At 44.9% G+C, this 13,650-nt stretch overlaps 1 protein-coding gene across 1 annotated transcript in view; it reads right to left on the bottom strand.

The window, feature by feature from the left end:
• Window positions 1-13,650, bottom strand: part of CTCF (CCCTC-binding factor) — a 72,196-nt gene that overhangs the window by 21,906 nt on the left and 36,640 nt on the right. Inside the window, exons 3-4 of the mRNA XM_032156051.2 lie at window positions 4,392-5,181; window positions 3,885-4,055 (exon numbers count right to left, since the gene is read on the bottom strand). Coding sequence (XP_032011942.1) covers window positions 3,885-4,055; window positions 4,392-5,172 — 952 coding nt within the window. The 5' untranslated portion in view covers window positions 5,173-5,181. The remainder of the gene's footprint in view (window positions 1-3,884; window positions 4,056-4,391; window positions 5,182-13,650) is intronic.

The following is a 13,650-nucleotide window of genomic DNA, read 5'->3' as shown; positions in this document are numbered from 1 at the left end:
CTGTAATTGTGGGCAGCAGGTATGGGGTGACAGCAAGGTAATACCAAACACTAAAACCAAAGGAAGGCTGCCTTTGAGAATACAATTAGGAAGAGCCACAATGTAATGAACAGAACCAGCCATCTGCACAAATGATTCTCTTTGAGAATGAAGAGAATGCTGGAGAATGAAGAGAATACTAGAGTATAATAAAAACTAAGCAATTCCAAGGAATGTTCATTTGTTCATTCAATTTGATTCTTTAGAACCACTATGGATCTAACAGTAAAGCACAGAGTTCTTCCTGTGAAAAGTGTATAGTCTGGTGGTACGGATAAGAAGTAAAACAATTAACAAGAGAAGAAAAGTGGCATCCAATTTTCTTTTCGTTTTTTGTTTTTGAGCCAGGGTCTTCCTCTGTTGCCCAGTGGGAGTGCAGTGATAGGATCAAGGCTCACTGCAGCCTTGACTTCCCAGGCTCAAGCAATCCTCCTACTTCAGCCTCTCCAGTAGCTGAGACTACAGTCTTGCACCACCATGCCTGGTTAATTTTTCTATTTTGTAAAGATGGAGTCTTGCCATGTTGCCCAGGCTTGTCTCAAACTCCTGGGCTCAAGCAATCCTCTGGCCTCGGCCTCACAAAGTCCTGAGATTACAGGTGTGAGCCACCATGCCTGGTCTTCTTTTAGAACAAAGTAAGCTAAAAAATAAATGCTCGTGTTTACCTAGTACTATCCAGGAGAGAAAGAGGCCTGCATAAGCAGGGCAATTAGCAAAGAAGTGGATACTGCTGTGGGGCAGGGATTTCCATTAGGCTGCGCCACATGACCACCTACATCCCTTCACTCAAGGCCCATCTTTTTTTTTTTTGAGATGGAGTCTCTTGCTCTGTCACCCAGGTTGTAGTGCAGTAGCATGATTTTGGCTCACTGCAACCTCTACCTTCCAGGTGGAAGCAATTCTCTTGCCTCAGCCTCCTGAGCAGCTGGGACTACAGGTACATGCCACCACACCTGGCTTTTTTTTTTTTTTTGTATTTTTAGTAGAGATGGGGTTTCACCATGTTGGCCAAGATGGTCTCGATCTCCTGCCCTCGTGATCCGCCCGCTTCAGCCTCCCAAAGTGCTGGGATTACAGGCGTGGGCCACCATGCCTGGCTTTTTTTTGAGACTGAGTTTTGCTCGTTGCCCAGGCTGGAGTGCAATGGCATGATCTCAGCTCACCGCAACCTCTGCCTCCTGGGTTCAAGCGATTCTCCTGCCTCAGCCTCCCTAGTTGGGATTATAGGCATGTGCCACCACACCCGGCTAATTTTGTATTTTTAGTAGAGACAGGGTTTCCCCATGTTGGTCAGGCTGGTCTTGAACTCTTGACCTCAGGTGATCCGCCCGCATCAGCCTCCCAAAGTGCTGGGATTACAGGTGTAAGCCACCACACGCAACCACCTGGCTAATTTTTCTATTTTTAGTGGAGATGAGGTTTCATCATGTTGGCCAGACTGGTCTCAAACCCCTGACCTCAAGTGATCCACCCGCCTCAGCCTCCCTAGGTGCGGGGATTACAGCAGGTGTGAGCCACCATGTGCCCAGCCATCAAGGCTCATCCTCGCCAAGTTAGCTTTCAATTGCTACAGCATCTTTTTTTTTTTTTTGAGATGGAGTCTCGCTCTGTCGCCCGGGCTGAAGTGCAATGGTGCGACCTCCACTCTGCAATTTCTGCTTCCTGGATTTAAGCAATTCTCCTGTCTCAGCCTTCCGAGTAGCTGGGACTACAGGCATGCGTCACCACACCCGGCTAATTTCTGTATTTTTAGTAGAAATGGGGTTCCGTCATGTTGGCCAGGCTGGTCTTGAACTCCTGACCTCAGGTGATCCACCCACCTCGGCCTCCCAAAGTGCTGGGATTACAGGCAACAGCTACGGCGCCCGGCTGCTACAGCATCGTAACAGAGGCAAAGGCGCCCCCTAGAATGCAATGCAACTGCATCTGGAACATGAAAAGGTATACTCCTCACCATAAACTGATACTCTTGGTGTATGCATCTGCTCTTGTGGGTTTTGTTGGTATGAATCAGTCCTGCCAAATCTGCTGAGTAACCAGATAGACTGTACCTCTTACTTTCAAAGCTGAAGACCAGATAGAGAATGCCCACATCAAGGCACACCCATCTTGGGAAGTCCTGTCACGGGGCTATTTATTTATTTATTTATTTATTTTGGTGAGACAGAGTCTTGCTCTGTCACCTAGGTTGGGGTACAGTGGCACAATCTTGGCTCACTGCAACCTCTGTCTCCCGCATTCAAGTGATTCTCCTGCTTCAGCCACCCAAGTAGCTGGGTTTACAGGCGTGTGCCACTACACCCGGCTGATTTTTTGTATTTTTAGTACAGAGGCGGTTTTGCCATGTTGGCCGGGCTGGTCTAGAACTCCTGGCCTCAAGTGATCTACCCCTTATTGGATTTCCAAAGTGCTGGGATTACCCAGTCACTTTTATTTAGTCATATGCCCCATCCTAGTGTCTTCGAAGTATCAAATAAAACATATTATCAAGTGTCTGAGTAGAAATTAGGGAGATGTTTAAAAGTAACTAAGTCACATTAGTGAAGAATGTGCCCATGTGCAGCATACTGTTTATGATTAACACCTACTTGATCATGGTCAGCTGACAACCAGCACAACAAATCTAAAACAAGAGTTGTCATTAGAAATTTTTAAAAGCCTAAAAAACAAAAACAAGAGGTGTCATATGAAATGAAGTACAGAATATGGATAGAAGAAAGTTATTCTGCATGAAAAACCATGTGAGAAGACTTGCAACCAAGTTCCTACACTGGGATAACAAACAGCCCAGGAGAGCTTAAAGAGAAGTTTAGTGCACAGAGTCCCTTTACTTTAGAGACCTCATGGAACCTGGCCACAGCCAACATGAAGCTAATATCAGAATATCTGAGCACTAAAGTAAGTAGGGTGCTCAAATAAATGTTTGAATTATCAGAATGGTGTCTTAACTTTTCCATTCTGAAATTATGAATTACTTACCTTCCTTGACGTGAAACAACCAGAAACAAAAAACGTTAAGGTTTGTTTGTGAGATGGAGTCTCACTGTCGCCCACGCTGGAGTGCAGTAGCACTATCTCAGCTCACTGCAACGTCTGCCTCCCAGGTTTCAAGCGATTCTCCTGCCTGAGCCTCCTGAGTAGCTGGGATTACAGGCACCCGCCACCATACCTGGCTAATTTATGTATTTCTAGTAGAGATGGATGAGGTTTCGTCATGTTGGCCAGGATGGTCTCCAACTTCTAATCTCAAGTGATCTGCCCACCTCAGCCTTCCAAAGTGCTAGGATTACAGGCGTGAGTCACTGTGCCCGGCCACTTTTTAAAAAAATAAACGTAGGATTTCACTTCTATTTCTTTTCTTTTCTTTTTTTTTTAGACGGAGACTTGCACTGTTGCCCAGGCTGGAGTGCAGTGGCGGGATCTCGGCTCACTGCAAGCTCCACCTCCCAGGTTCATGCCATTCTCCTGCCTCAGCCTCCCGAGTAGCTGCGACTATAGGCGCCCGCCACCACAGCCAGCTAATTTTTTGTATTTTTAGTAGAGACAGGGTTTCACTGGGATTTCACTTCTATTTCTAATGTTCTTCCTCATAGTACCAGGCATCTATTGCCTGAGACTTCTTTTTTTTAAGAGAGAGGGTGTTGTTATTTTTCATTAAATTTTCTTTACATTTGTCTATAATAACTAAGTCCAAGTGCTTACAATAAAATCATGATTACAAAAAGGGCACCATAAGAAATAATAAAAACTTCCTTTAAATTCCCGCTGGAGTCAGCTTGAATGAATACTAAAAAAGCCAAATCTGAGCATTTGCTGTTGTAGCCCCCAACACTCTTATCCAGCACCTGTGTGTGTGTTAAGGTGATTCCTCAGGAGGGTGACTGTTCTGAATGCCCTGCCACAGAGATGGCACTTGTGTGGTCTCTCATCAGTGTGGCTTTTCATGTGACGATCCAAATTTGAACGCCGTGGACACGTGTAACTGCAAAGCTCACACTGGAATGTCTTCTTTACACCTATGTGCGAAATAAAACACTTACTTGCTGCAGAGTTTCAAAGTGTTCAGATTAATCCTAATCTTAAATTTCTACAAATATATTTGATTAGCTTTTAATAACACAACCCAATATAAGTCATAATTATCTCATGGCACTAATACATTTCCTTCTTCTTTGGGATTAAAAAAAGAGCATTCAACCTGAAAAAACTTATTTTAGACTGGTTTTAAAGAACAGTACCCACATAATGACCTTTTACAAATACGGTTAATATAAAACAACTTGCATATGCACTGTGTTGTATGCTTATCCCAAAATGGTTTTATGAAACCACTATGGATAAACTCGTTTTACCTTTCTTTTTAATTTTTGTTGGCTTTGGAGGCTTCATATTACCAACCACTTTCTCTGCATTAACCTCTGATAGCAGACCCTCCTGCTGTTCTTCCTCAAAATCGTAGACAGACACATCTACATCTTTGCCCTCCTCTGTATAACGCAGTTTGCTCTTTTTGGTTTTCTTTGTTTTTTTGGCTGGTGGCTGATAGTCTGGGTCTTTTTGCCAACTAGGATCTTCCTGGGGTGGAAGTTCCCCTTGTTCTAGTGTCTCCACCTCTCCATTGGCCCCCACTTTAACCACCTGAAACCCTTCAGGCAAAGGTAGGGTGTGGCATATCATGGGTTCACTTTCCGCAAGGCCCTCTTTAGACACTTCATTTTCATAAGCCCCCTGAAGTTCTTCTACTGAAGTGGTAGCAACAGGTACAGTCACAGGAACAGGTACTTGAACAAGCTGAAGCTCTCCTATGTTTATGGGTTGTTCCTCCATATTTACAACCTGTAAAGTTATAATCTGGGTATCGTCCACAGCAGCCTCTGCTTCTGGAGCCACTGTGCCCTCCATTACTTCAGTCTTCATCTGAAGAAGGGTGGGGTCCAGCTGTTCCATCATCACCATCTGTACACTGCTGTTGACATCCTGGACCACCTCACCCCCATCCGTCTGGTTCTGGGGTAAGTGGCAGGCATCTTCTTCCTGGCCCCCTTCCCGGCGTCTCTGGTAAGTCTTTCTCTCCTTTCCTTTAATAAAAGTTTCAGACTCCTCCACAATGGCTTCAACTGCATCACCTTCCATTTCCCCTGCCTTTATTAAGGGAGAACACAGATTGTTATTTAAAGCAAAGCATGTCTAAATAAAAACATACATTTTAAAACAAAAAGACCCTTTGGTGAATGACTTAGGCATCAATGGTTGTTAATATTAAAAAAGACACAACAGACATTATGTGCCTCTTGATGAAGGAAACAACCACCACCAGCCGGGCGCGGTGGTTCACGCCTGTAATCCCAGCACTTTGGGAAGCCAAGGCGGGCGGATCACGAGGTCAGGAGATCGAGACCATCCTGGCTAACATGGTGAAGCCCCGTCTCTACTAAAAATACAAAAAAAATTAGCCGGGCATGATGGCGGGTGCCTGTAGTCCCAGCTCTTTGGGAGGCTGAGGCAGAAGAATGGCGTGAACCCAGGAGGCAGAGCTTGCAGTGAGCCAAGATTGCACCACTGCGCTCCAGCCTGGGGGACACAGCGAGACTCCGTCTCAAAAAAGAAAAAAAAGAAAAAGAAAAAACCACTACCTATAATGCAATCTTGTCAAACAAACCCCAAAACTCTGAAACCAATCAAGTCTCTAGATCCAAGCCAATTAACAGGAAATTGGTGACTCAGGATGTTAAATTATACTACAGGGATTACATCAGTGAAATCCATACTGAGGGAAACACTGCAAGATTATACTCAGGTTCTTCTGCAAACAGGTAACAAGAAGAATACAAGGGAAGACTGGAGGGAGAACCAGTAGATCAGTAGTTCTCAGCCTGCGGTGACTTTGCCTCTGGGAACATTTGGCTAACACGTTTTTGGTTGTCACTACTGGGCTGGGACAACCAAGCAAGACTCCGTCTCAAAAAAAAAAAAAAAAAGAGTCTTAAGAGACAGTAATCAATCACAATGCATGAATCTTCTTTGGATCCTGATTCAAACCAATAAACGGTGAAAAAGATGTGACACAAGACAATTAGAAATTTCAACTGGATATCTGATGATATTAAAGAATTACAAAACTAATTTAAATCTTACACATGTAGTGGGGAAGACATTGGTAAAGGATATAAAATTTCAGTTAGTGGAAGAAGAGATCTATTGTACAACATGACTATTACAGTTAATAATAACGTATACCTGAAAATAACTGAGAGCAGATTTTTAAGTGTTCTCATCACAGAAAATGACAAGGATGTGAGATGATGCATATATGAATTAGCTTAATTTTCTGCAATTATGGGATCTTGCCATGTTTCCAGACTGGCCTTGAACTCCTCTGGGCTCAAGCAATCCTCCCACCTAAGCCTCCCAAAGTGCTGGGATTATACGTGTGACCGAGCCACTGTGCCCGGGTCTGCCAATGTTTTGTAAAAAGCTTTATTAAGGTAGCTTTATTAAGCGCGTGATGGCTCACGCCTATAATCCCAGCACTTTGGGAGGCCGAAGTGTGTGGATCACCTGAGGTCGGGAGTTTGAGACCAGCCTGAACAACATGGAGAAACTCCGTCCTAACTAAAAATACAAAATTAGCCAGGTGTGATGGCGCATGCCTGTAATCCTGGCTACTTGGGAGGGTGAGGCAGGAGAATCGCTTGACCCGGGAGGTGGAGGTTGTGGTGAGCCAAGATTGCTCCATTGTACTGCAGCCTGGGCAACAAGAACGAAACTCCGTCTCAAAAAAGAAAAAAAAACCCACTAAACACACCTGCAAAATTTCCTTGTATGTTTTGTTTTTGGTGATAATATTTATCATGAGATCCATCCTCAACATAATTCAAAGTGCATAATGCTATACGATTAATACAGGAACTATGTTGTGTAGCAGATCTCTAGAACTTATTCACCTTACATAACTAAAACTTTATACCCACTGAATAGCAATTCCCCATTTTCTCCACCCTGTCAAAGTTTTTTGACCTTGTGTTTTGAAGCCAAACTCAGAACTTACATCCAGACTGCAATGGCCCTGTTTGTAGACACCACACAAAACTGCCCATGTCATACCATCAAGTTGACATTCACCTCTCTCCTGACAATGAGATCGTGAATTCCCTGAGAATAAGAACCACATCTAACAAGTGGTTTTTTTTTTGTTTTGTTTTGTTTTTGAGACGGAGTCTCGCTCTGTCGCCCAGGCTGGAGTGCAGTGGCACGATCTCCGCTCACTGCAAGCTCTGCCTCCCAAGTTCACGCCATTCTCCTGCTTCAGCCTCCCAGGTAGCTGGGACTACAGGCGCCCACCACCATGCCCGGCTAATTTTTTGTGTTTTTAGTAGAGACGGGGTTTCACCATGTTAGCCAGGATGGTCTTGATCTCCTGACCTCGTGATCTGCCTGCCTCGGCCTCCCAAAGTGCTGGGATCACAGGTGTGAGCCACTGCGCCCAGCCGGTTTTTACTATATATTTTTTTTTTAGTTGGAGTCTCGCACTGTCACCCGGGCTGGAGTGCAATGGCGTGATCTTGGCTCACTGCAACCTCTGCCTCCCAGGTTTAAGTGATTCTCCTGCCTCAGCCTCCGGAGTAGTTGGGATTACAGGTGCCCACCACCACACCTGGCTAATTTTCTGTATTTTTAGCAGATACGGGGTTTCACTATGTTGGCCAGGCTGGTCTTGAACTTCTGACCTCGTGATCTGTCCGCCTCGGCCTCCCAAAGTGCTGGGATTACAGGCGTGAGCCACCACGCCCAGCCACGGTTTTTACTCTTTAGCACTGTGCCCAAGCTGGTAAGTACTCAATAAATGCTAACCAAATTGAATATGTAATAGAAAACAGAAAACAAATCAGCCAATTCATAGTTTTTGGCTCTTATATCTTGTGAATAGGCCAGGCACGGTAGCTCACGCCTGTAATCCCAGCACTTTGGGAGACCAAGGCTGGTGGATCAGTTGAGGCCAGGAGTTCAAGACCAGCCTGGCTAACATGGCAAAACCCCATCTCTACTAAAAATACAAAAATTAGCCAGGTGTGGCAGTGTGCACCTGTAATCCCAGCTACTTGGGAGGCTGAGGCACGAAAAGAGCTTGAACCCTGGAGGTGGAGGTTGCAGTGAGCTGAGAACATGCCCCCGTACTCCAGCCTGGGCGACAGAGTGAGACTCGGTCTCAAAAACAAAAAACAAAGAAAAATCTTGTGAATGACATTACCTAAACAAGAGTAAAATAAGTAAAACAGGGGCCAGGGCATGGTGGCTCACGCCTGTAATCCCAGCATTTTGGGAGGCCGAGGTGGGCAGATCACCTGAAGTCAGGAGATGGAGACAAGCCTGGCCAACACGGCAAAACCCCGTTTCTATTAAAAATACAAAAATTAGCCAGGTGTGGTGGCACATGCCTGTAATCCCAGCTACTCAGGAGGCCGAGGCAGGAGAATTGCTTGAACCTGGGAGGTGGAGGTTGCAGTGAGCTGAGATTGGGCCACTGTACTCCCTCCAGCCAGGGCAACAGAGTGAGCCTCTGTCTAAAAAAAAAATAATAATAATTAAAATAATAATAATAATTAAAATAAAATAAAACATATAGCTGGGTGTGGTGGGGTGTGCCTCTAATCCCAGCTATTTGGAAGGCTGAGTGAGGCATGAGAATTGCTTGAAGCCTGGAGGCGGAGATTGCAGTGAGCCAAGTGCCACTACACTCCAGCCTGGAGCCTGGGCAATAAGAGTGAAACTGTGTCTCAAAAAAAAAAAAAAAAAACCAACATTCAAGTGTTTTGTATTTTTGGCCAAGAATACAGCTCAAACGAAGCTTTTGTTACTTCTATTAGAGACACTTTTCTCCAATTCTCTGTCTAGGCACCTTAACATTGTATTATATCCACATTAGCAGTCAGAGAAGACTCCTTAAGCCAGGACCACTTGCAAGGCAGCACAAGAACTACAGAGAGAATGACATTACCTAAAGAAGAGTAAAATAGGGGCCGGGCATGGTGGCTCACACCTGTAATCCCAGCATTTTGGGAGGCCTGGTCCTACATTCTAGGAGTTACCATCTAACATAAAGGACAAAATAGGTAGCACAATGGTTCAAGGTAAAATTACGTAGGTTTGGAGAAAGATAGCATAACCAGGTGTGATAGAAAAATGCTTCATAAATGTGGAATTTGAATGGAACCCTGAAACATGAGCAGGACATTTAAAGGCAGAGTTTGACAGTGGAAGGCAGAGGGTGTATTCTGTAGGGGAAAGGTTTGGATTTTTGGGTAGAATAAATACATGTGGGAATTAGTTATGAGTAAGAAAAAGAACTGGCTTAAGGCACAGGACAGAGGAGAGGGTAGTAAGGTGAAAGATATGCTGGTTGCCCCCCATAGTTTGGACGGTCTTGAATAACAAAATATCTCAGACGACTGGCAATGGAAAACCACTTATGCTTTCTGGGCAGAGAAGTAAAGATTCACTCATTTCACAAAGAACAGGACTTAATTTCCTCAAAAAGTGTGTCTCTATTTTTGCAAAAACTACATGATGCACTTACCACCCTTCTGGCTCACAAAGCCCCTCCATACCTGACCCCATGATAACCTATTCAGATTTATGTCTTGCCCTCTAGCACTTTCCCCTTCAGTCAAGCTGTCTTTTCATCCAGACACAATTCCTACTGTCATCTCCCTGTCTTCACTCTGTACTTTACGTCTGATCCACTCCTCTCAATACCAGCTCATCCTTGGCACAACAAAGCTTTCTGAGGTTCTTGTGGCCACTACTTTGCTCCAAATGTGTTTCTGATAAAATAAGGACACAGTTTAGCATTTAAAATTTTCTCAAAGTGATCTATTTTCCCAGTTGGGTGTGAAAGCTCTTTAAGGGCAAAAGCCAGGCTTGAAGCAACATATATCTTTGGACAGATTCAGCAAACCCCACCATCTGCCTGGAAAAAAACAAGGCTTAAGGTAAACTCCCGAGGTTGTTGGATTGCCTGTTTGGCTTATTCTGCCATTACCTTCTTTCTTTCATTAGTCCCTTGTTCTCAACAACCAAGAGAAAAATACAACAACATCCAATGCAAAGGCTTCTTACTATGCTGTTCCATGACAGTGGGGACAAATATAAAAAAAGTTACCGCAGAAGGTGGGGATCAAAGAACATTTGTAGAATGCTTTATAATTCGCCTATAAATTTAAAATGAGCAAAGTGCTAGCATTTTTATTACAAGATCTCATTTAGGCCAAGCGTGGTGGCTCACGCCTGTAATCCCAGCACTTTGGGAGGCCAAGGCAGGTGGATCATGAGGTCAGGAGATTGAGACCATCCTGGCTAACACGGTGAAACACCGTCTCTACTAAAAAATACAAAAAATTAGCCGGGAGTGGTGGCGGGTGCCTGTACTCCCAGCTACTTGGGAGGCTGAGGCAGGAGAGTGGAGTGAACCCGGAAGGCGAAGCTTGCAGTGAGCCAAGATTGCGCCACTGCATTCCAGCCTGGGAGACAGAGCGAGATTGTCTCAAAAAAAAAAAAAAAAAAAAAGATCTCATTCATACCTCTGATTGTAAAAGACTAAGCATAATCCTAACTATAATCAATTTTATATACTCAGTACTGTTCAGACAGATTATCTTTAGAATAGAAATTCTCTATGCTGGCACTGTTCAACAGAAATATAATGCAAGCCACAAACATAAGCCACATTATATATAATTTTAAGTAAAAAAACTTCATATTAAAAAGTAAAAAAAAAAAAACCCAGGTGAAATTAATTTTAGTAATCTATTTTACTTAACCTGGTATGTCCAAAATACCATTTCAAGGTTTAATCAATTTAAAAAATTGTTGGCCGGGTATGGTGGCTCACGTCTGTAATCCCAGCACTTTGGGAGGCCGAGGCAGGGGGATCATGAGGTCAGGAGATCGAGACCATCCTGGCTAACATGGCGAAACCCTGTCTCTACTAAAAATACAAAAATTAGCCGGGCGTGGTGGCAGGCACCTGTAGTCCCAGCTACTCGGGAGGCTGAGGCAGGAGAACGGCGTGAACCTGGGAGGTGGAGCTTTCAGTGAGCCAAGATCGTGTCACTGCACTCCAGCCTGGCAACAGAGCGAGACTCCGTCTCAAAAACAAAACAAAAACAAAACTAACAAAAAAAATTGTTATATTTGAGACACAGACTTGCTCTGTTGCCCAGACTGGAGTGCAGTGGTAGGATCACAGCTCACTGTAACCTCCAACTCCTGGGCTCCAGTGATCCTCCTGCCTCAATCTGCCAAGTAGCTACGACTACAGTTTATGCCACCATGCTCAATTAATTTTTTTTTTTTTTTTTTTTTTTTGAGACGGGGTTTCCTCTGTTGCCCAGGCTGGAGTGCAGCAGAATGATCATGGCTCATTGCAGCTTGACTTCCTGGGCTCAGGTGATTCTCCCACCTCAGCCTCTTGAGTAGCTGGGACTACAGGTTCATGCCAGGCACCAGACTAATTTTTTTGTATTTTTAGTAGAAGTGGGGTTTCACCATGTTGCGCAGACTGGTCTTGAACTCCTGGGCTCAAGTGATCTGCCCGCCTCAGCCTCCCAAAGTGCTAGGATTACAGGCATAAGCCATCGTGGCTGGCCTCTAATTTTTTTTTTTTTTTGAGACGGAGTCTTGCACTGTTTCCCAGGCTGAAGTGCAATGGCGCGATCTCGGCTCACTGCAAGCTCCGCCTCCTGGGTTAACGCCATTCTCCTGCCTCAGCCTCCCGAGTAGCTGGGACTACAGGCGCCCGTCACCATGCCCGGCTAATTTTTTGTACTTTTAGTAGAGACAGGGTTTCACCGTGTTACCCAAGATGGTCTCGATCTTCCGACCTCGTGATCCGCCTGCCTCGGCCTTCCAAAGTACTGGGATTGCAAGCGTGAGCCACCGCGCCCCGCATTTTTTTTTTTGAGAGGGAGTCTTCCTCTGTTGCCCAGGCTGGAGTGCAGGGGCGTGATCTCGGCTCACTGCAAGCTCCGCCTCTCGAGTTCATGCCATTCTCCCACCTCAGCCTCCTGGGTAGCTGGGACTACAGGCACCCACCATCACTCCCCGCTAATTTTGTTTTTGTATTTTTAGTAGGGACAGGGTTTCACCATGTTAGGCAGGATGGTCTCGATCTCCTGACCTCGTGATCCACCCACCTCAGCCTCCCAAAGTGCTGGGATTACAGGTGTGAGCCACCGTGCCCGGCCTAGTGTTTTTTTTTTATTTTGTAATTTTTTTTTGTAGAGGTGTGTTGCCCAGGCTGGTCCTGAACTCCCAGCCTCAAGTTATTGTTCCATCTTAGACTACAAAAGTGCTGAGATTACAGGTATGTGCCATGGTGCCCAGCTGTATTTTACATTTACAGCATACCTTAATTTGAACCAGTAAAACTCTAAATTCTCAACAGCAACATGAGGCTAGGGGCTTCTGTACTGGACAGCACAGCTTTGTACTTCTGTTATTCAAAGTATGGTCTGAGGACCAGTGGCACTGGCTTCTTAAAAACACAGAACTTCAGGTCCCACCCTTGACCCACAGAATTAGATTTTGCAATTTAACATTATACTATTACTGTTTCCCCATTAAGATTTTTCTTTTTCTTTCTTTTTTTTTTTTTTGAGATAGAGTTTCACTCTTGTTGCCTAGAGGGTGGAGTGCAATGGCACAATCGGCTGAACACAACATCCGACTCCTGGGTTCAAGCGATTCTCCTGCCTCAGCCTCCCGAGTAGCTGGGATTACAGGCATGCGCCACCGCACCTGGCTAATTTTGTATTTTTAGTAGAGACGGGGTTTCTCCATGTTGGTCAGGCTGGTCTCGAACTCCTGACCTCAGGTGATCCACCGGCCTCGGCCTCCCAAAGTGCTGGGATTAAAGGCATGAGCCACCGTGCCCAGCCCCCAGAAAAAAAATTTTTAAGAGAAGTTTTTCAGTCCCTGAAAAGCCCGAAAAGTTAGTATCCCTGCAAAGGGAATGATAATCCAGATGTCTGGAGCTAGGGAACATACAAAAAGCCCAATTTACTTCACAGTGACATTCTCAGAAAAGGTATCAAAGAACAAAAAATTGAGATGCTGTGAATGTAAATGTGGTGACCCTGCCAGAATCACTACATAATCCCAGACTATTTAAATATCCTCAATAATAAAATTCGTGGAGGAAAAAGAATCTTTGGGGTTTCCAGGATTTTGTAGCATACAATTTGATGCTACAACTTGAAGACAACGGAAAAAAATTCTATCTGGTCTCTGGTATGAATCTGAAAACTTAAAATGTTAAAAATTGCTTGTAAACAGGCCGGGCTGAGTGGCTCATGCCTGTAATCCCAGCACTTTGGGAGGCCGAGGCGGGCAGATCACCTGAGGTCAGGAGTTCGAGACCATCCTGACCTACATGGTGAAACCCCATCTCTACTAAAAATATGAAAATTAGCCAGGTGTGGTGGCAGGCGCCTAGAGTCCCAGCTATTCGGGAGGCTGAGGCAGGAGAATCGCGTGAACCCGGGAGGCGGAGGTTGCAGTGAGCCAAGACTGGGCCACTGCACTCCAGCCTGGGTGACAGAGGGAGACTCCATC

This window comes from Hylobates moloch, unplaced genomic scaffold, assembly GCF_009828535.3.
Source record: "Hylobates moloch isolate HMO894 unplaced genomic scaffold, HMol_V3 SCAFFOLD_6, whole genome shotgun sequence".
NCBI lineage: Eukaryota > Metazoa > Chordata > Mammalia > Primates > Hylobatidae > Hylobates > Hylobates moloch.
Note: the sequence above shows the minus strand (reverse complement) of the source record. Positions and strands in the feature narration are given on the sequence as shown.